At 42.9% G+C, this 23893-nt stretch overlaps 1 protein-coding gene across 2 annotated transcripts in view; it reads left to right on the forward strand.

The window, feature by feature from the left end:
• Rrp6 (exosome component Rrp6) overlaps positions 1–23893 on the forward strand; it is a 72628-nt gene that overhangs the window by 21681 nt on the left and 27054 nt on the right. For both annotated transcript variants that reach the window (XM_080286912.1, XM_080286913.1), the window contains exons 6-8: positions 1761–1904; positions 8227–8417; positions 16179–16335. In XM_080286912.1, coding sequence (XP_080143038.1) covers positions 1761–1904; positions 8227–8417; positions 16179–16335 — 492 coding nt within the window. The remainder of the gene's footprint in view (positions 1–1760; positions 1905–8226; positions 8418–16178; positions 16336–23893) is intronic.

Raw genomic sequence — 23893 nt, forward strand, 5'->3', positions numbered from 1 at the left:
ATCTCCAAGATCAAAACAAACACTGTCACACCAATACAGGCAGCATTACTCATGTGCAGCAAATCGTTGCAACAACACAGCATTCACACTTTCGTAATGTTGGCCTGGTGCTACATGATGTATAAACCAACTGTAGCATGATGCATGGCTGAGAGGTGATGATAGCAGGGGGGCACACGTGAATGAGTGGAAAAGACAGAGCTTTGAAGGGGTGGCGGGACCGCAGCTGAACCAAAACAATGCACACTGGGGCCGCCATCTCGCCTGAGACAAGCGACGGTTGCCTTGTGTGTGACTGGCACTTCGTACAAAATTTTCAGAGGGCAATATCGTTATAGCGGGAAATTCATCGTAAATTGGATTTTGGGGTGGAACTTTTCTGTTATTGTTGTAGCGAATTATCATATACCAGATCAACGTATAACGAGTAGTGACTGTACTGTGTTGTATTTTATGCTTAGCTTTCGTCATTTACTTACGGGAAAGTTTTTAGGATAGAGGGTCGAGACAGATACTAACACAGTATCCTGCTCAGTGCTGAATGTTGAGCCAGTTTGAGGGGTGTGGGGTACCATGCAATATCTGGCATTTTGCTTCAACTGACATAGGGCTTGGCTGAATTTCAACAAACAGTTGAAAGTTTACTGTAATTTGTTTTTTGAAGTTATGCAGCTTGTACATTTACAGGTAATTCATTTCAGTTTTTGCCTGACGAGTGTATAAATATTGTACATAATTGGTATAGGTTGGAATGTAATGCTTTTGTTAGATTCTCATACTGAGTTGCAGAATTACAACATTTAGTCCTCTGACTGCTGGGATATAGTATCTCTTGTTAGCTTAAGTAAATTTTGTAGTTGTATGACAAGGGTTTGGTGCTCCTTTAACTTGACAGTAATTGGAGTGACTCTGTTTGTTAAGAAGTATGAAACCACATGTGGACAGTTATACATATCAGGTAGAGCAAGGATTCCAGGGGCTTGGATGGTGAATGAATGTTTCTGTGCCATATTTCATTGGGCATTCTGTAGGTCAGTTCTACAACTGTTTTATTCTTTCCTTTTCCTGGCTTTGTTATCCTACCTCATCCCACATGCAGATGGGAGAAAGAGGTGGAATAATTATGATGGTTGTGATGTATTGATCTCAATTTCTGAATCTTTGTACTTACTAGAATTTCTTTCTCACCTTATGTTATCCCTAGTTTTCAAGTCTGTCACTGGTAGAATGTCTGTCAGCTGAACAAAATCTCTGGATGTTAGCATGAAAAAAATACCCAAGTACATCAGGTTTAATTAAAGAATTAACCCCTTGAATCTGGTGACACTTTGTATTCCATTTTTGCTTCCCACAGACAGTATTTGCAAAATTTAGGAAAAACCTCTAGCATGAAGGGTTAATGAAAGTTACATCTAATCACATTAGTTTGAAAAGCCTCTTTTAAGTTGAAAGTTAAGGACTGACAAATTGAAACTGGTGTCATCAGACTGAATGGTGTTGTTGCATAATCTGTAATGCCAGATGCTAATCTCTTTAGTTTAAAAAGTATTGTTATCAGAGATGTTTGGCATTCTTGCTAGTCTAGGCTAGGGAATGAGTAGTTGTCTCTTCTTAGAGAACTTCAGACATAACTACCAGTTACCTATAGCTATATAGTTACATACCATAATTACATATAGTATTGTGTCATAATATATTATGCCTACATATGTACCTTTCTGTCAGACTGAAAAGGATTAATATCTTGGTCTTGACTTCAGCACCACTCATTCAGGTCATATCTTGGACTGACCTGCCTGATGCAGATATCAACAAGAACAACAGACTACATTGTGGACACCATTGCTCTCAGAGGCAGACTCACTGCTCTCAACGAAGTCTTTACCAATCCGAAGATTACAAAGGTGAGGTGAATGAAATAAGGAGCTTAGTCTGTATTTATTTATAATTATCACCAGATTCTTTTCCTCAACCTTAAATGTTTTTATATTTGATATGTGGTAGGTGGGGGCACTCACCATCCACTCACTTGATGTAGCACTGCTTTGGGTGTCTGCCCTTTCCTCTCTTCCATTCTTCCTCTTCTCTCTTTCTTTCCTTCACCCTTTCCATTTTCTTCTGCCTGTGGGTGACTTTACAATCCCTCTATTCTTTCTTTCCTTCATTCTTTCATCTTCCTTCTGCCTGTGGGTACTTCTACACTTGAGTGACAAGCCAAATGGTTTCCTGTACACCAGGAAACCATTTGCTACACTGGGTGGTAACCATATAACCATATTCTGGCTCCTGGTGGTTTAGTGGGTAATTATTGCGTTCCAGTCGGATTGAGCCGGTGAAGGTTTATATCCAAGGGGTGGTTGGGGTTGATTGCTCATGTAATGCCACTCAGGGATGAGTGAGGCTGATCACTCTTATCTTAAATGTTGGGACCAACTGCCTAGGCCCGGGCACCTACGCTCCTCATGGGGCAATGTAGGATTGGATGATGGATGGATGGATGGATATACTTTGACATGTGTTCTCTCAATTCCTAAGACAAAATTTGGCCTTTGGGAAATTTCATTTTTACCCCTATGTCTGTGCACCACGGACACCTCCAAGAAACCGCCATGCGCAATTAACGGGTTAAATATCAGGACCAACTTGCCTAGCCCCGGTTCCTATGCTCCTCATGGGGCAACATAGGATTGAATGATGGATGGAAGGATGGATCATCATTAAGCTTGTGAGATGTAACCAGGATTCCAGGGGCATGAACAGTTTGTGAATGAGTGTTTTGCCTTTGTCACAGGGCATGCTTTTGATAGTTCTTTTCATCCTCATCCTCATCATCATCGTCATCATCATCATCATCCAATCCTATGTTGCCCCATGAGGAGCATAGGAGCCTGGGGCTAAGCAAGTTGGTCCTGACATTTAAGATGAGAATGACCAGTCTCGCCCATCCCTGAGTGGCATTTCATCATGAACAGTAAAGCCCAACCACCCCTTGGATATAAACCTACACATGTTCAGTCTGATTGGAGCACACTAAACCACCAGACGCCATAATTTGGTCATATGGTTACCACCCAGCATAGTGAATGGTTTCCTGGTGCACAGGAACCCACACATCCTCTGCCACTCCTAAAACCACCATTTTCATCACTCACTAGGACTTCTGATATCCCTCTTACTTTCTTTGTAATAATTCTTCCATATACCTTCCCTACCACACTCAGTAAACTTATGCCACAATAATTCTTGCACTCACTTTGCTCACCTTTATTTTCATACAGGGGTACAATCACAGCCTTTTGCCACTCTGCTGGCAGTTTCACTCATCCATGCCTTCCTACATATCTCCAGCAAGCACTTCACTCCACTCTCTCCACTACACTTAAGCATCTCTGCATACACCTTATCAGCCCCAGCTGCTTTCCCATTTTTCAGCTGCTTCACAGCGTTCTTCACCTGTGTGAGTGTCATGTTTCATGGCACTGCATTCCTTCTCTGCACACCCCCAAAATCAGTCATGTTTACAGTGGCTCTGCTCTTTCTATTCCCAGGCTTTCAAAATATTCTTTCCATCTGATCCTTACTTCATCCCCATGGGTTATTAATCTACCACTTACATCTTTCAGCCTTTCACATTTCTTTCCGCTGTCACATCTACATTTCCTCACCACTTTCCAGAATAACTTCTTATTTTCAGAGTCTATCTATCTATAGCCTGACGCCCTAATCCCACAAAGGGTGGCCGCAGACAAAACGCCTCCAAGTCGCTCTGTCACCCACCATTTGAATACCCTCCCCCCAACTCACCCCCCCCTCCCTCATATACCTCTCAACTCCATCCCTCCACCTCATCCTCGGTCTACCTCTCCCTCTCCCTTCCTCCACCTCACCTACATACACCCTCTTAGTCAGTCTTTCATTCTCCATTCTCTTCACATGTCCAAACCACCTCAGTGTATTTTTCCTAATCTTCTCAACCACATCCACATCCACCCCACAGCATTCCTTCACTTCTTCATTCGTCAACCTGTCCCTCCACGTCACTCCACATGCTCCTCTCAAGTAACTCATTTCCACTGCTCTCACTCCTGACTTGTTCTCCTCTTGCAAGGTCCATGCCTCGCTTCCAGACGTCAGGGTAGGGATCACAATACTATCATTCAGGGTAATTTGCATTAATTTTTATTCCTGGATCATCATTTACCTCCTTCTTTTTCCTCATCACTAGTCCCTTTACCTGCTTCTTGCCCTCAATATATTCAGTTCTTATTTCAATGGAACCCCTGTCCAATAACCACTCTAGCCACTTCTTCCCATAGACTGGTTACTGCGCAGATATTTTGATAATATTTAGATAATTTATACAGTGAGTAATCAAAATTAGTTCAAGTGAAGTTTAAAACAGTGTCAACTGCAAATTCATATTTGATGTAACAACAGGTGCAACCCTTGTTATGGAAGTTTGTGAGGAGATGGTAACCATGAACACAAAAAGGGGATATTTTGGTACAGTTAGAGAGTTGGGGTTCTTTGAGGAACAGAGCTAGAGGGGATATGGATTGTAGGAAAAAATGAACTGAATTCAAATTGGTACTGAGACCATGGATATTGGTGAACAATAAGGGCACACCTGTACTTCTCCGCTGATGAGCATGAATGGAATTTGCAACAGTTCTTCCAGCACAGTCGCTTGATTGTAACCAGGAGGACCCTGCGCCACCAGCCCTACCCTGCCGTTGGTGGCAGTCTGATATACCACCTCGTTTGGTGATATTAATGAAGCGGCCATTGCAAAGAGGGAATGGAAATAGGTGTGATATCTTGAATGTATGTAGTGTAGTGTAGACAGTTGTATGTAGAGGTATTAAGGGAGTATACTGGCCTACTCTATGTGTAAATGAAAGCATTGAAAACGTTCAGCAAAGGGAGATGGTCAGGATCAGGTCTTGAGGACTGATGAAATGGGAGCTCCAGCTCTCCCTGTCACCAGCTTGCCATCCACATCGGGAGTACTGCCCAAAGTCCCTCCTTTGACCCTCTTGAAATATTTTTACCCCCTCCTGATCATACATAAAATTCATTTTAGTACCATTCACATACAACCTCAAGGAACATCACTGGCCATAAAAAGAGTTGATTAAAGTGTACAGAGTGGTTAATAAGTGGTGGTCACCTACTATGACAAGTGACAGAACAATGTTTGTCAGGAAAGGAGGTATCTGAGCCTGAGGGACTACAGGAGGGGGAATGAGCAGTGCCTCTAACCCCTCTAGGGCTGAGCCTAGGCCTGGAACCCCTCAAAGTCAGTCCCCCAATATTTGTCACTGGTATGTTGTGGGTAGTTGGGGACTGCAAAGGAGCTAGGCTGGGGAGACTGAGATGGCAGGGCATTCACTGGAACTAGGGCAAGGTAGGTAGTGATGAGGATTTGGGATGGCTCATTACTTTTCTTCACAAGCTGCTCCCTCTGCACCCATAATATGCAGGTAATTTCATTCTGGAGGGACTTCAGCTTATCTGTGTTGCGCACCATAATTGTTAGGGTGTTCTTGAGCTGATCGGCTCAGCTGCTGGTGAGTGGGTCCCTCAGCGTGCTGTGTCTCGACTGCTGCTCGCTCCTGCTCTCTTGCCTTATGTGTCAGATGTTCTTTCTCTTCAACCTCTTTGTTGAGGTGGTCGATCATCATTTTGGGAGCAGTGTCGATAAAGCGAAGATGTTGTCACAAGTGATGGTGCCAGAATCCTTCCCCGGCACTTGCTGGGCTACCTCTGCTGCCTGGTGCGGCACATCTACATTTGGTGTTGCCAACACAACAGGGTAAAGATGCAGCTTCCTTTACCCATGCTGAATAGCCTCCTTGCTATCATTGTCCCCAGGTGACTGATTCCCCCCCCCCCTTCCCCATTGCTAGAGGGTTTGCTGCCAGAGATGCTAGTAAGTCAACCTCAAAGCTTGTTGACTTCTCAGATACCATTGCTGCCACCTCAGTCCCTTGATCAGGTGCAGGTCATGAGAACTTCCTGGTCAGCCTGGTCAAAAGGCTGAATAGCACCAGAGATATTGGGTGGCAGGAAAAAAGTACATGGGTGACAGCCATCAAGATATTGCGGATGGCCCAGACAGTTGTCTTTAAGTAAGACCACTTTGAAGGAGAGAGACTTAGGAAAAGAGATTCTCTGTTGGCTCAACGATAGAGAGCACATTGTCAAGATTGCAAAGAACTTTATCATAAATGAATCAACAGTACATGTAGTGCAAAAGTACCATGAAATGATCGAGTGTGCAGTCCAACTAGGAGGTTACGACGATGCCGGAAGGCATTCCTGTGTGTGAAATGGTGTGTTAATATAAACAAAGAAAAAGCTTTATATTTTGTCTGTGCTCTGAAGGAAGTGAATATAGCAGTGGATAGTAATATCATTTACCAAAAGTGTAGGCTGCTGAAAATTTATGGAGAAGTTGCTCAAGTGATGAGTTGAATATCCTCCACCCTTCTCTGCCAGCAAAGGCTTCTTTGAAAGATTCTGTGAATGAGAAGATGGGTGTGAGGCGAGGCAGGGACTGTGGACGTACCAGCAACCAAGGTTTTGCCTGTGTCCTCTAGGAAGGCGGTCACAAATTAGATCATACGTTCAGTATGGATGAAACTGGTCATTTTGGGGAACTTTTCTTTCTTCCACCTTCCCGATGAAGGAGGAAAGCTCGGTGCATAAGTAGAAATGGGGGGGGGGGGAGTATCTCTCCTTCATAGTGGTCTACTCCTGTGCCTTGTAGTTATGCACCAAGCTTCCCTCCTTCGTCAGGAAGGTGGAAGTGGGAGGGTGTTTCCAAAAAAGACGTTTCATCCTCCTCCCATGCCTTGTACTTGTGCACCAAGTTTTCTTCCTTCATCAGGAAGGTGGAAGAGGGAGAGTGTTTCCAAAAACGACCAGTTTCATCCATACTGAACACATGATCTAATTTGTAACCGCGCTCCTAAAGGAGGCAGGAAAAACCTCACTTGCCAGCATGTCCACAATCCTTGCCTCAGCTCACACCCATCCTCCCATTTCCATTCACAGAATCTTGCAAACAAGCATTTGTTAGAAGAGATGGGTGGAGGATTTTCAGCTCACATCGTTTGAGCAATTTTTCCATAAATTTCAGCACCCTTTTGGTGAATGATATTACTGTTCACTGCCATATTCACTTCCTTCAGAACATGGATGAACTTATAAAGCTATTTCTTTGTTACCATTAACACATTATTTCACGTAAAAGAACGCCTTCTTGCATCATTGTCACCTCCTAGTTGGACTGTGCACTCAATATTTTCATGGCACTTTTGCACTGTGTATATTGTTGACTTGTTTATGTTCTTTGCAATCTCGGCCATGTGCTCAATGGTGTTGAGTCAACAGAGAATCTCTTTTTCTCTCAAGAGACAAAGGCACATGATGAGGCTTCTCACTAGCACCACTGGCAGGCAAGGCAAAAGACTGGGAAGCTGTAACACACCAAAGAGCTTTAAGATTGTTACATGGCACAGGGATTGTGTGGGATTTTAATGCAAACAGGGAATGCAGGGTTCAGGGTTGGTTGGCAGAGACAGTGGGGAAAGGGAAGATGACAAAGAGTGCACATGCGCAGCAGCCATGATTGCTAGCCATGTTGGCATACATCACTGCGTAGGACCTTTGACTGTTGTTATGGATAGGGGCTGACGTCTCAGATTTTTGTGCACGTCCCCCCCCCCACCCATTTACTGGGCTGGGTCAAGGTTTATCTGTCTGCACCAGATGTGTTTAGTGCAGATTGGTCCCTCCTAAACTGAGAGTCTAATGTAATTTGGCTGTTACATGAATGGTGAGCCTTGAGCCTCACTGTGTCTAATATGAAGTTCTTGCATAGAGATTCAGTACTTCTACCCTTCAGTCCAGTGACATATTTTTCATTATCTTGCTGTTACTAGGCAGTTTCTGGTTAGGAGAAACTTTTAAGATTGTGGAGGGGTCAAATGTAGCCCTCCTTTCCTCGGACGTTAAGTAGAATTGTTTGGGGATAACTTGAGTTAAATGTTAAATATATCAGTGAATTGAAGGTGTAGAAGTATATCATTATGTCAGTAGTTTACTCCAAAACTGTAGCAACAATTAGGGTCATATTTTAAATGCCCTTTGAGGTTTTGTATGGTAGCTTATCTTTCTTTGCAATTTATCCTGCACATTGTACATTGCTACCTTTTTCAGGTTATACACGGCAGTGATTATGATGTGTTGTGGCTGCAGCGAGACTGTGGTGTATACCTGGTGAACATGTTTGACACACACCAGGCAGCTGTAACATTAGACTACCCACACCGTTCATTGGCTGCACTGCTACAACGCTTCTGTGATGTCCAGGCCAATAAGGTGTACCAGAGAGCTGACTGGAGGATTAGGTGGGTTTTAACATTATTAATTGTGGTATCCAAGCTAGTAAAGTACACACACACACCATGCAACTTCAGCATTAGCTTACTCACACTGATTGTTGGCTGCACTTCTATGATGCTTCTGTGTCATCCAGGTCAGTAAAGCCAACCAGTGTGCTGAATGGATGATACGGTATGGTTATTATGGAGTTTATTTATTGTGGAGCAAATGGAAAGTGAAAGATTAATTAGGAGAGAGTATATGAGTAATGTGGAAAGGGGAGACTGAGATAAGTTGGAGGTATGGGGTGGAGAAATACATAGTATGAATGAGGATAATGTGAGTTGAAGAGAAGGCAGCTTGATTACTACTTCTACACCTCTGTGCCATTCATGCCAGTAAGGTATACCGGAGGGCTGACTAGACGATGAAGTGGGTATTTGTGGGTTTTAGTTGAGGGCTGTAGCACCAGCCAGTCAGGGTGGTACTTCCAAGGAGAATGGGAATGCTGGTGATAGGGAGAGCTGGAGCTTCTGTTTCACTAGCTACCGAAATATCTGACCATGCTCTTTTGCTGACCATTTCAGTGTGACACTAACATGGAGAGTAGACCAGCATACTCTCCCAAACTCTTTCCTCTAACTATCTCATGCACTACCCTACATGCGCTTTACATATCACACAAAGTACCCCACTGCATTACAGGGGTTGACGCCAGCAAGGGCATGCGGCCAGAAAATTTGACCTCACTACCTGGTGCTGGACCTATTTAGGGGGGATGTGACATGGGCTCCACCAGCATAGTTTTGGGGGCCGGGATGGGATGGGGCTCAGATCTGTTTTAGAGGGTACAGAGCATTGCAGTTCCCAGGCTGCCACTTCCGTCCAACAGAGAGAGGCCTTAACCGGGGAGTAGCACCCCAGGAGGCTACCCTATCAGTGGGTTTATAATAGCAGGGCAGTTACAGTGCCAAGGTGCGCTTGGAGGGTGTCCCTTTAGCTGTCCTGGCAGGGTGCCGCAAGGCCACTGCCATAGTCACCAGTCATGGCTGGTTGGCTATGGGTCCCAGGTTCCGTGTCTGGACTGGGGACTGTGCGGGTGGGTGGCGCCTGTGGTCTGTCTTTCCCAATTATTGTATTACCGATTATGACAAAATGCTGAAAATCAAATCAGGCCCGGGGAAACTAAATCATTCAAGAGGATCAGATATGGAAGTTTGAGAGGCAGAGCGGGGGAAGTGTTTGAGGCATTTAGTAGGAGGTAGGTGGACGTTGGATGTGTGCAGGAAGTTAGACACAGGGGAGGATCAGCCAGAATGATTGCCGGGAGGGATTGTCAGTACTGTACAAGATATTTTGGCAGGGCAGGGCAGATGGATATGGTGGTGTGGGTTTGTTGGCTAAGGAGAAATGGGTGGAATATGTCATGAATGTATTGAGAGTGGGTAAGAGGATAATACAGTAGTAGTGATAATTTTGTTCGCTGAGGTCACATTGTCATTCCTCCCCTGACTCTGGGCATAGGCTTCACAACCTGTTCCCAAGGCTCAGTAATCCTCCTGCATACCATACACTTCTACATGTTGGCATATACTCAACAGGATGGATTGGATGATTTAGAAAAAGATAGATTCTGAGATGACTTAATACATGCAGTAAGTGGTATGGGAGATGAGAGAATTGTAGTTTTGGGAGAGGACTTAAATGGTCATGTAGGTGAAGCAGCTCAAGGATATGAAGGGTATATATGGGATGTGCATATGGTAGGCTACAAGGAATGAGGAAGTGGGAAGGGTGCTTGAGTTTGGGGAGGCAGTGAACATGATTGTTTGCAACATACATTTTACTAAAAGATAGAGTACAGTAGTTTGATTACATACGAGTCTGGGGGAAACAGTAACCAGATAGACTATTTCCTGGTCAGGAGGGCAGATAGGAGGTTGGTGGGGGATGTTAAAGTTATAGGGAGTAAGGAGTGTGTGCAGCAACACAAGTTATTAATATTTGACATGGTGCTTGAGGAGTGGGTGATGAAAAAGATGACCTATGACCCTAGGAGGAAAATGTGAAGTTGAAATATCAAGCAATAAGGAATCCCTTCTATAGTGAGATGAGTAGTGGTGGCTGAACAGGGGGCTGTTGACAAAAGTGTTAATGGACAGTGCAGAACTCTCAAGAACAATCACCTGAGTTACTGATACTGATTCAGTGCGTGGATGGACAAGGGGTGTCCTAAGACAAAGTAACTTGGTGGTGGGGTGAGGGTGTAGAACTGCTGTTAAGAAGAAAAGAAGGCTTTTCTGGGAATGGAAAACGCTTGGTAACAAAGGCAAATACTTGGTTTCTGAGCATAGGGCTGGAAAGTGGGTTACAGGGCAAAATCTGAGTCTCTGAGACTTTTACTTGATAACCTAAATATTATGGAAAGGAAGAATATGATATTTAAGGTGGCAAATCAGATGAAGAGGGAAAACAAGGATATCATAGATGACCAGTGTGGGAAGAATAATGAAGGAAAGGAAGTAGTGAACAGTGGGGATATCAACCTTTTCCCTTCAGGGGTGCTTAAAAAAATTGCTGTGACATGTGACTTTAGCTGGAGCGCTGTTCAGTCAGTTCCGTAGAGATGTTTTACTACTACCGCTTGTAGCAAAGTTACTATTCATTGTAGAGAGCTCAATTTGGTCGCATTTTAAAGCATAGTAATTGTACTTTATCTCAGTATGTTAAAAAAAACAACATTCGCAAAATAAATGCAAAAAAAAAAAAAAAGTGTAGAATTTTGCCAACATGCAGTCGCCTAGAGATGTGTTACTATTACCGCCCATAGCAAAGGTGCTATTCAATGTAGAGAGTTCAGTTTGGTCTCATTTTGAAGCCTAGTAATTGTACTTTATCATGCTATGTTCAGAAAAGCAATATACACGAGATATAATGCAAAAAAAGCTAATAGAATTTAGCCAACATTAAAAAATTTTACACATTAATAAAAAAATTGGAAAAAAAAAGATTAAGATAGAATAGTGCTTTTTGCTCCATAACATAGCTGAATAAATTTCCTTTCCAATGATGGAAAATTTATTGTATTTGTAGCAATAATACCACAGAAAAATGAAAATTAACAGGAACACGTTCAGAATGTCTGAGCCTCAGAAGCCTATGATGGGCAAAGCCGTCTTAGGAATGTGAAAGAGTTAAAGACATCTGGAGAAAGCATTACAACCAGTTGTTGAATGAGGAGTGTTACTGGAATAGGGAAGGTTTGGAGCCAGCAGATCCAGTGTTTGGCCCATGGCCTTTGATTGATGCTGCCACTATGAACAGGGCAATAAGTAGGATTCAGGTGGGGAAGGCAGCAGGTGTGTCTGGATTGACTGCTGAAATGCTGAAAGCCTCAGGAGATATAGGAGTGGGGTTAGTTACTGACTTGATAAATACGATTTTATATGAGTGTGTTGTCCCAGATGATTGGTTGAAGAGCGTAATTGTAAATGTGTACAAGGGGAAGCGTGATGCCTGGATAGAGGGAATTACAGAGGCATACAGCTTTTGGACCGGATAATGAAGGTAATGGAGAGAATTCTAGAAGGTATGACTAGAGAAAGAGTGGATATTGATGAGATGCAGTTTGGCTTTATGCCTGGGGCATATTCATTATTTGACAGCGTCAGGAAAAATATATAGGAAAGAAATTAAATCTATACTTTGTTTTTGTTGATTTGGAGGTCTTTGACAGATTCCGTAGGCAGGTGGTGAAGTGGGCAGTGAGAAAGCTTGGGATCAAGAAGTGGCTGGTGAGGGTGGTTATGGCTATGTATGTGGGTGCTCACACCATTATTGCTGTCTTTGGGTGCTCGCACCTAGGTAAGGGTGAATGGAGATTTGAGTGATGAGTTTTCCATGAATGTTGGTGTGCATGAGGGATCAGTCTTGAGCCACTTGTTGTGTATTATGAGACTTGAACCCCTGTCACGTAACTTCAGAAATGGACTCCCATGGGAGATGTATTCCGATGATTTGGCGTTGATTGCAGATAATGAAAGGGATGCAGAGGAAAGATTTAGGAAGTGGAAAGATGGTTTGGGGCACAAGGGCATAAGAGTAAATGTGGATAAAACAAAAGGGAAGGTATCTAGGGCTGGTGGTGGTACTGTCAAAGAAGAAGGAGAGTGGCCATATGCAATTTGCCACAAAGGTGTGGGAAGTAATTCCATCTTGTGCAGTGTTTGTGTTCAGTGGGTGCATAAGAAATACAGTATAGTGGTATTAGAGGTAGACTGCGAGATAATGCTGACTTCATTTGCTCGGTGTGTTAGGGAGAGTATGTGGAGATTGTCAAACGTGAAAGAATTGATCTTGCTGGTGAGTCTCTTAAGTGTGTCGAAGAGTTTTGGTATTTGGGAGACATGTTATGTGCTGCCCGTGGGGATGGAATTTGTGGATAGAGTGAGGAGTGGTTGGAAGAAGTTCAAGGAGCTGTTGCCTCTCCTGACACTGAGAGGGCTCTCCCTCTGTGCTAAGGGATCTTTGTATGCAGCATGTGTTAGGAGTGTAATGCTGTATGGTAGTGAGACCTGGGTAGTAAAGGAAGAGGATTTTTGCAGGCTCAAATGTACAGAAATGACAATGATTAGGTGGATGTGCAGTACATCTTTGAGTGCAAGGCCTGGGGATGCTAGGTTTACTATGAAAAAGTTGAGAGGTAGGATGAGACTGGAGTGTATTGGTGTTGTGATGAGGAGAGGTAGATTGAGGTGATCTGGACGTGTGGAGAGGATGGGAGATGATAATTGGGTGCAGAAAGTGAGTAGTGTTAACGTTAAGGGAAGAGTTGTGAGAGGCTGACTGACAAATACCTGGGATGAGATCACTGAGTGTGACCTCAGGGATAAGGGACTGAACAGGGAAGCTGCCAGAGATCGAGCAGCATGGAAAGCCACCATTAGGTGACCAAGGCTGATGCATGCAAGCATGTTGGAGCCTTTAAAACATAAACGAAAACGAAACGATGAATGGCTACCATTGACCCTGAAAGGTACTGTATTACCATGTGAATTAAATGTGGCTGCATGCTTGATAGCTAGCCACACAATCATCACGCTTAGGCAGAACACATTCAGCCACAAGGACAGTCACCCAGTGACCCTTCTTCTGCGTACTCTACATAACATAGTCAAGTCCAAGCTGAGACTTTCACATTGTTTCAAATCTTATTACATGTATACATCTCAGTTTTTTTTTCCAACAGCTTCCTGCAACTATCTACCTATCCATCTATTGCCAGATGCCTCAATCCCGTACAGGGTGGCTGCAAACAAATCGCCTCCACGTCGCCCTGTCCCTCGCCATTTCACTGCCCTGCTCCCAACTCATACCCCCCTCTCTCATATACCTCTCCACTCCATCCCTCCATCTCATCCTTGGCTTCCCCCCTCCCTCTCCCCTCCTCCACCTCACTCACATACACTCTCCTCATCAGTCTCTCACCCTCCATCCTCTCCACATGGCCAAACCACCTCAGTGTGTTCCTCCTAACGCTTCCTATCACATCCACATCCACACCACAGCACTCTCTTATATCCTCATTCGTCAGCCTGTCTCTCCATATGACTCCACAGGCTCCTCTTAAATAACTTATTTCCACTGCTCTTACTCTTGACTTGTGTCCTTCCAACAACGTCCAAGCTTCACTTCCATGCTCACTTCCCTGTTTCTTATCACTGCTTTCAAGGAACCAGCTACTTTTCTTCCTTGTTGTACCCTTTCAAGCACTTCACTCTCCAAACTTCCATCCTTACTCATCACACTACCCAAGTACTTAAATGTAACTCACATTTTCCATTCCCTCACCATCCAACCTCACTGTATATTCACTGACTTCACCCCTCTCAACTGTTAAAAAGTAATTAGCTGGTTTTGGCATATAATTTAGCTTCCAGTCCATAGAAAACATCAGCTGTAGTAAGAGGGTTTTGTATGAGGGAAGTTGCTTTTTCTGTGTCTTTTTATATGGCACCCGGAGTAATAAAGAGTATCAGGTTGCTGAGAGGAGGATGAGATGAGTTTTTAAGTATATATATATTTTTTTCCATCACCATTTCGGGAAGTCTCCTTTAAGCTGAACAAAATCATCTGAGATTGAAAGAATAAACAATAAAGAGTTGTCATGGGAATGAAGGAGTTAAAGGCAAGGCATTAATGATGCATGCAGGATTGTGTGGTCTATTCAGCGAAGTTAAGTAACGTTGGGTCTGGTTAGTACTTGGATGGGTGACCGCCTGGGAACACCAGATGCTGTTGGCATAACGTTGTCCCTACGTGTCAAGTGGGGTTGGTGGAGGATTAGTGCCCCTCCCTGTAAAACAATTAACTCTAAGCCTTTGGCCACCCCGTTTGGGATACATGGCGTCTGGCAATGAATGAATGAATGAAAATGATTGATGTATATTAATTATCTTATTTTGGTCCTTTTTTTTTTTTTTTTTTTCTGGATTCTACTTTAGGATGATGATGATGATGTGGAGGAGGAGGATATATATGGTGGTGTAGTGGTACGACGGTTAAGTTTACAGTGAAAAATTTGCCTTGTGTGCAGCAGTTTAATCCCCCATAGAGGGTGACTGGAGGCTTTTCTGTCATGTTACGTGCTGTTAATGATATGCTGTGCATTTTACCCGTTCACTATATTTCATATCAATTTAGGTCATTTCCATGAAAAGTGTGGCTAAAACCAACTGTACTATAGGTTTGTCTCCAGCCCTTAAATCAAGGGCGGGTAAACTCCAGCCCGCCAACCTGCCTGGCATAAGCGTAGCAATGCAGCCTGCGAAACCTCAGCCAAAACAAATTTAATTCTGACAAAGCAAAGACTTCCTCGTGACAGACATACACGTACACATCTCCTCCTTTGAGGTTAAACTGCGTTTGTGGGAGGCTAAGTTGACTGCTGGTCAATTTATGCATTTTCCTCACCTTTGCTGCTTGTGCCTCTGAAGACATGGATCTGGATACTTGCGTCCGTGTCGTTGCATCTCTGTGGGAGGAATTTGCCTCCCGTTTCGCAGGACTCAGACCTCTGGCTGCGGATTTCATGCTGTTCACCACCCCTTTTGACTACTCAGTGGATGACGCCCCGGTCTCCCTGCAGATGTAGTTGGTGGAGCTGTAGTGCAACGATGAACTGAAGGTGAAGTTCTGCACCTCTTCTCTGCTGTCCTTCTTCCGTGATCTCGTTCTCTCTTTTAGCAATTTTCCGAAATACATTGTGCATGTTCAGCGCATTGTGGCCATGTTTGGTACCACCTACTGTTGCGAACAGCTCTTTGCCAAAATGAAGTACATGAAGTCTCACGTACGCTCCCAGCTTTCTGACCATCACCTCGATGACATTCTTCTGTTTTCGACTTCATCCATCAAGCCAGACATTGAATCATTTCTTCATGGCCAGCAGCACCAGCCATCTCACTGATTTGCATGTTTTCCAGTAAAACTCTTGTATATAGTAACTTTTGTGTTCTCATTTTTCATGGCGGCCTGCGGGCTGCTCCCAAAAGTCTCATCTGGCTCTCGCTCTGAAAAGGCTGCTTGCCCCTGGCTGAAATGCTCCGAGCCCTGTATCCAAAAGGTGATGTTATTTTTATTTATTTATTTATTTTTTAATAATAGACAGGCATTTGTGTGTGTGTGTGTGTGTGCTTGTGTGTGGGGTGGGAGAAGGGAGGGTGGCATAGGACGTGGATGCATGCATATATGAAATTTTTTAAAATATTTTTTTTTGTTTTTTCCAGACCTCTACCAGAAGAGTTCATTGAATATGCAAGAGAAGATACACATTACTTGCTGTACATATATGACTGTTTAAGAAATGAACTACTGGAGAAAGGAAACCATCTGAAGAACTTGATCACTGCTGTTTATGACAGATCCAGAGAGTTGTGTCTTAAGGTAAGTTAAATGTAATGCATCACATGGTGCAGTGCAGTGTATAATTATTTACATTTCTTAATTTCCCTTTCCTTTGTTAACTGTTTTGGATGGCTTAGGTTTCCAGTTGCCCTCACCATGCAAATTTTATTAGGAACAATGCACAGCAAGAGTAATGTTATTTTGCATTTTGATGCAAGCATATGTCCAGTGAATGGTTATATTTTGGATGCAGAGTGTGTTCAAAAAAATGAGAAGGTGTTAATAAATATTGGAGAGGGAAGCCTTCATATGGTGGCACCAAAATAGGTGAGCAGTGGTTATACAGATGTCCCTCGGCCCCCTCACTGACCCCTGAAAGGAGGAGGATGAACTACAGGAAAAAGGTTGCTTCAGCCTGCAGTCCATCAGATTCACAGCCAGATGAGCCTGGGACCACAACAAGTCAAGGCCCTGTGGTCATAACGCTCCAGTCGGAGTGATGGCCTTCCCTAGGTTTAAGCCCTAATAGGTAGCTGTTACCTTTTTAGTTGTTTAATATAATCAAGGGAAGTATACTGGTCATCAGATTTACTGGATTAATGTGGCCTTACCTCAGACCCCTACTCTTTAATGTTATGCAGAGTCTGGTATCTCTTGCATTCAGTCCAATTCATAATGTGATTTTGGTGTATTATACCCCAGTCCATAAGTTGTTAGTCAGTGGCAAGTTATTGATTTATTTATTATTGTAACTCTTTCATTGCTAGTGTGGTGTTTCTGAATTGTATTATAAAGTGGCATAGGAGGCTTCATAGCATATTGTCCTTAGCAGTTTATTTTGTTTATTACACCTTAACATTCTCTTGTATGTTATGAATAAAATTTTATTATTGACGTAGTTTGCATCAGTAATGTAAAAGAAGCCATTAAGAGGAATGTGCAAAATAAATGGCTAAGAAAGATGTTTTGAAATCTCCAAAGCCACTGAGAATGTGGCCCTGATCTTACCTGTGCTGTGATCAGAGTAATTTACAGTTTAGACACATTATGTAGTTAGCTGTGTGTGTGTGTGTGTGTGTGTGTGTGTGTGTGTGTGTTTACCTAGTTGTTATATACTGGAAATGAGCTACTTGTGGGGTCCCTTCCCCTTGTCCCAACCAGTCAAAGTTTGCTCTAAACTCAATAAAGTTTTTGGACTGGACGATCACTTTGTTCAGGCTATTCCACAGGTCAGTGCATCTACTGTGTATGAAAAAATGTATTTCTTGATATCCTTCAAGCAACTCTTTCAATTTCTTTCCATGTCCTCTTGTTGCTCCCCCATCCCATACAAACAGATCTTCTCTGTCAATTTTGTCTACTCCCATTATGGCCCTGAACCTTGCAATCATGTCACCCCTCTCTCTTCTTTCTTCTAAGGAAAGCAGACTCAGCTTTTCTAGTCTTTCCTTGGACAATAGATCTGCCAGGCTCAGACCATCTTGGTTGCTGTCCTTTGTATTCTGTAGATCTTGTTTATATCTTTCTTTTTATGTGGGGACCACACCACTGCTGCATATTCTAACCTGGGACAGATCATAGTCACTCTCAATTTCTTCATCATCTCCTCATCCATGTATTGAAAAGCCACTCTTATGTTTGTCAAGAGCTTATATGTCTCTCCAACAGTCTTGTTAATGTGTTTTTCGGTTGACAAATTATCCAGGACCAACACTCCCAAGCCCTTCTCTTCTCTCACTTTGTGGTTGGTTCCTTTCCCATCGAGTAATTCAGTGATTGCCTCTTAATACTTTTTCCCATTTCCAATATTTTGCCTTTTTTTGCAATGAATTTCATTTTCCATACCTGGCTCCGCTCATAAATCCTGTCCAGGTCTTCCTGCATCATTTTACAGTTGTCTTAAACTTCTCTCCTTATGATCTTTACATCATCTGCAAACAGACTTGCATAACTGTTCATTCCATCCACCATATCGTTTACGTAAATCAGGAACATTACGGGTGTCAGCACCGAGCCCTGCAGGACTCCACTTGTTACTTCCCTTCACCCTGACATCTTGTCCTTTATTAGTGTGTATGTGAATGCGTGAGTATGTGCATGCATGTGAGAGAGAGAAAGAGAGAGAGAGACTTTACCCCATGCGCTTCCTGAGGGGCAGTGGCATCATCCATTTGAAGAGGACTTTTTTAAATTGAGCTTCTAGCACATTGAGACCAGATACACTTCCTAATGGCAGCCAGTGGGTCTTGGGTGGGCTCAAACATTAAGCCCTATCCCATCATGTAGTGTTATGTTGATATTATATACCAGAAGCCAGCAGAGGAGAGTGAGAATTAGAAGCAAAAAAATGCTTTGCGCAGTGGCAGTATCATAACCAATGAGGTCTTGCCTAAGTGATGTATTTGCTGCTTGTATAAAGGTCGAATTGGGAAAAGTTGTCAATACCATGTCATTGTAGCAGCTCGGTTTGGGTTACCTTTCCTAGAAGGGTAGTCAAGTCGTACCTTACCTGCTTGTGGTGACCTCACAGACACCCTGTTTTTTTCCATTTCTGTTCTTTGTTTTTTTTTTCAGTTTTCTTTTTTTTCTCCTAAATTAGGGTGACACAAACGGGGGTGGCGCTACCCGGGTTTATCCTGGGTAGTATTGTATATACTTTTTGCTGCTGTTGTTGTCATTTTGTTTTGTTTTTGTTCTTTAACCATGAGCAAACAACACCAGTGCCCTCGCTGCATTAGGTCTGTAGGAAAAAGTGCACAAACACTGAAGTGCACCCACTGCAGTGAGTGGGTTCATACAGCTTGTGAAAATTTGGACGCAGGTGACTATCCATTTATGAAGAAGAGCCACCAGCTGGGCTTTCGCTGGCTGTGTAGCCAATGTGTTGCACCAGCGGACGAGGTCTTGGCTGGTGGAGGAAATAGTACCAAGAAGGAGTTTGAAGATAAAGTTATTGGGCCGATCTTTCAGGCAATTAGAAACGTTTCAAAGAGACTGGAGGCACTAGAGACCAAGGTCTCATCACCCATGGCAGTCACGCAAGACCAGGCCAGTCGTTTGTGGATGCTGTTCGGTTGTCTCTTGTGGGGGAAGGGAAGGATCTGCCTGAGGGCGTGATTGAGATCAGTGCTCATGGCCAGAAAAAGCTATTCATAGTCAGCATGTACTGATTGTGAAACCAAAGAGCGGCGCTGATACCCTGACAAATCAGATGGGACCAGAAGACATCAGAGGTGTACTTTACTCGGTATCGGTTGATAGCTGCCTTAAGACCAAGGCTGGTAGGCTGGTAATGAAGTTTCCATCAGCTGAGGCCAAAGGTGAGGGAACTGGGGTGCTGACTGATCATTTTGGCTCTGAGGGCACTTTTTGCATATCAGAACCAAAGAAAATGTTGCCTAAAATGACCGTGACAGGCCTTTCCTCTTCCTTGGGTGACTCTGACTTCATCCCAAACATTCTGAGAAAAAACAATAAAATTGAGATGCTCGTTGATCGAGGTTGTACCCTCAACCTTCTCTTCACAAGAGCAAGGAATGACACCAAAACTGCTGTCTTGGAGATGTCGCCTGAGGTGAGATCCTCCATAGTAGAACAGGACAATTACATCTATGTAGATCTTACAAGATGCTGCGCCTTCAATAGATTCTGGGTTACACAGTGTCATCACTGTCAAGGCTTTGATCATATATTTGAGAGATGTTCTAGGAAAAATGATGAACCTAAATGCGTCTTTTGTGCTGGAGCCCATAGATCTAAGGATTGTAGTAACAGAAATTCTCCCAAATGCATCAACTGCTCTTCTTTAAGACATCAAGATTTTTCTATCTATCTATTGCCAGACGCCTCAATCCCGTTTGGGGTGGCCACAAACAAATCGCCTCCACGTCGCCCTGTCCCCCGCCATTTCACTGCCCTGCTCCCAACTCACATCCCCCTCTCTCATATACTTCTCCACCCCATCCCTCCATCTCATCCTCGGCCTCCCCCTCCCTCTTCCCCCCTCCACCTCACTCACATACACTCTTTTCGTCAGTCTCTCACCCTCCATCCTCTCCACATGGCCAAACCACCTCAGTGTGTTCCTCATAACGCTTCCTATCACATCCACATCCACACCACAATTTTCCTTTATATCCTCATTCGTCAGCCTGTCTCTCCATGTGACTCCACAGGCTTCTCTTAAATAACTCATTTCCACTGCTCTCACTCTTGACTTGTGTCCTTCCAACATCAAGATGCTAATTCAAATTCACAGTCGGTTGCCCATTTTGCATCAAGTAGAGACTGTCCAATTATGATTTCTCATAGGAATAGATTGATTGAAAACACCAATTTTGACCATTCAAAAAACTGAGTACGTCCCTCTTGAACCAGTTAAGGATGGGTCTTTTAACCCGTTAATTGCGCATGGCGTTTTTTTGGAGGTGTCCATGGTGCGCAGACATAGGGGTAAAAATTAAATTTCCCAAAGGCCAAATTTTGTCTTAGGAATTGAGAGAACACATGCCATAGTATATAGTAACGAAATATTAGCTCAATATTTACCTTGGTAAAGCCATGGATGAACATCGAAGTGTCTGATTCCCTATTGGAATGTTTGGTTTTCATTTTCTTTTTCGGTTTCGGTTTTGGTTTTGAAGGCTTAAAAATGCTTGCATGGGTCCGCCTTGGTCACCATGGCACTATATTCAAAATTCACCTGCGCAGCCAGGGCTGTATTGAGCAGTCGCACTTGGAACATCCCAGGCTGTATAGAGCAGTTAACGTGTTAAATATTCATTCAATCCCTAATAAGATAGACTATATTAACCCCTTAACCGCGGGGTGTCACTTTCGTGACGCTTGGGAGCAAGGGATCATACCGCGGGGCGACACTTTTGTGATTCTTTGTTATTTTGAATTCGCCCGGCCTTTCAAGCGGTGGCTTGTATCATCTATCAGTACTGCTAATGTCCAACACTAGTCAGCACTCCTAATCTCATCTGTACTCCCATCCATTGTTGACAGTTTAGGCATTTCTCCCCGTTCTTGACTCCCCTCCCTACCTCCCCTCCATTACCCTATCCTCTCGCCTGCCCGGCCGTGCTATGCTAAGTAAATCTTCCCTGGAATTTTTCACTGATTTCATCCATTGAAATAAGCCCTATGCCCTATTCTTATACCAAATAATATACAAGAAAGAAATAAGGTAAGTGAGAGTGCCATACACCTAGAATTGGCTAATTATCACCTGACAACACCTCACATGCACTCGTTAGCTAATTTTCGCTGTTTATTTCCCCTTGAAACATGCCGTATAATCTATTTTCGTAATAAAAATATATATAAGAAAGGAAGGGAGAAGCCTAAGTGATATTTACATTCACCTGGAACTACCTAATTATTGCAGGCCACCACACTGTATTTGATGCTAAGTAAATCTTCCCTGGAATTTTCCACTGATTTCATCCATTGAAATAAGCCCTATGCCCTATTCTTATACCAAATAATATATACAAAAAAGAAATAAGGTAAGTGATAGTGCCATACACCTGGAATTGGCTAATTATCACCTGACAACACCTCACGTGCACTCGTTCGCTAATTTTCGCTGTTTATTTCCCCTTGAAATATGCCGTATAATCTATTTTCGTAATAAATATACACATAAGGAGGGAAGGGAGAAGCCTAAGTGATATTTAAATTCACCTGGAACTACCTGATTTATTATGTATTGTCTTGGTTTCCAACCAATCATTTCATTGCTATATATTATCAGGTCTCACAGGGCTGAAGTTGGTAGTATTGCACCTTCCCTGGCCAGGCAGCAGGAGGCCACTACTATCAGTTCACTGTCGTCTTTGAAAGTGGGAGTATGTCTGATTAGCTCCTGCTAACTTCCGCTGCTTTTTATCCCCATGCAAAGGGCCCTGTGACCTTTACCCCCTACTAAACCTCGTGTGGAAAGAGGTAAAGGTCTGACAATAATATTGATAGAGAGTGACTACGTTCTTCTTATTGAGTAAAACAGTGCAAGTGGAATTGTAAATAATGTGTAAATAATGTGTAAACAGCAAGTGAAAGTAATGAATGTAAATATAAGTGAACAGTGGAAAATAGTTTTATAAGTTACTTCAAGTGACAGTGCATAACACAGTGTAAATAAAATAGAAATGTAAATAATGTAAATAAAATAGAGAACGTAAATAGAAATGTAAATGAGTAGTATTATAAGAATACGAGTATATATACTAGGAATAATGAAAGTGAAAGTTTCACTAGCATGTATGAATACTATGAGTTATGAGAGTGAAGGTGAAAGTGACATTCACTCTCAATGCTACGAGAAAGTGAATGCTACGTATTTTACTGAAAGAAATTGAATCCCTACAGTGAATAAACTACTATTACTGAAGGAAACTTATGGATAAAGACTGTAGATATATATGTGTTATATAATAACAGAAATATAAACTGTGAGTGTTTTTATGAATAATTGACAACACTAGCGGCGAATGATCGGAAGTGGGATGGTCATACACCCTCGTAATTTTCATTGCTTTCACAGTGTTTTTTTTTTTTTTGGAGTATGGATTCCAAACTATTTGAGAATCATAGAATAGTGTTTCTAGTGATAATATCAGGCTGTGGTAATCATATTACGAGTTGTTGGGAAGTGTAAAGTGGAGACTTCGTTACCCAACTTCAGAGGTCTCCACAAGTCCTACGGTACTCGCCGAAGGCTCAAAAAACACCCAGGGAGAAAGCTGAAGGTATGTGCCAAAAGTATATGTGATTTTAATATTCTAGGACTAATAACTGATTTTTGGCAAATATTTGTAGAGAGTCTGTCGGAGCGCGAATATGCCTGCGGGAGCCGTAAGTCAAAGCAAAACAAGCCCGCGGTTTAAGGGTTAATGAAACTCTAAATCAGCACGAGCTTGACATTTTGTGCTTGACTGCAACCTGGTTGTATGAGTCTGATATCGATATTATCCATAATGCTTTGCCTAAGACACATTCTATTATTAGTATTCCCAGGCCTGCTGCTGACTGTCCAGGAGGAGGCGTAGCACTTATCTACTCAGCAGCACTTGCAAACGTTTCTCTCATTGACTCAGACCTGACCCCATCTTCATTTGAATTTATGGAAGTATTAATAAATTTCCATCAGAATACCATTAAAATTGCAATCGTCTATCGACCAGGTCATCCGGGCAGAGATCGAAGTTTTATGGAGGAGTTTGGGTAGTTTCTTGAAGGGTTTTCTCTTAAGCCTGGAGGACTTCTTGTTTGTGGTGATTTCAATTATTGGATGGACAGTCCAAAGTCAAAACCATTTTCCTTAGAATTCCTTGAATTGATCACCCAGAACAATTTTTTCAATCATGTGAGTAATCCAACTCATGTCTCAGGACATGTCCTTGACTTGATCTTGTCGCCTGTTGGTTGCAGGTGCGTATCAGATGTGGAGGTTGACTCATTTGACCCCCTCATCTCTGATCATGCTCTGACCACTTAGTTTTGATGTCCTGAAATCCCCTTCATATAAAAAGGTCATCAGGTTCAGAAATTACAGGAATGTTGACCACCAGTTGATGTGTCTTGAAATTGA

This window comes from Coenobita brevimanus, chromosome 115 (assembly GCF_032717465.1).
Source record: "Coenobita brevimanus isolate Jiangsu-jjx chromosome 115, ASM3271746v2, whole genome shotgun sequence".
In the NCBI taxonomy this organism is placed as follows: Eukaryota; Metazoa; Arthropoda; class Malacostraca; order Decapoda; family Coenobitidae; genus Coenobita; species Coenobita brevimanus.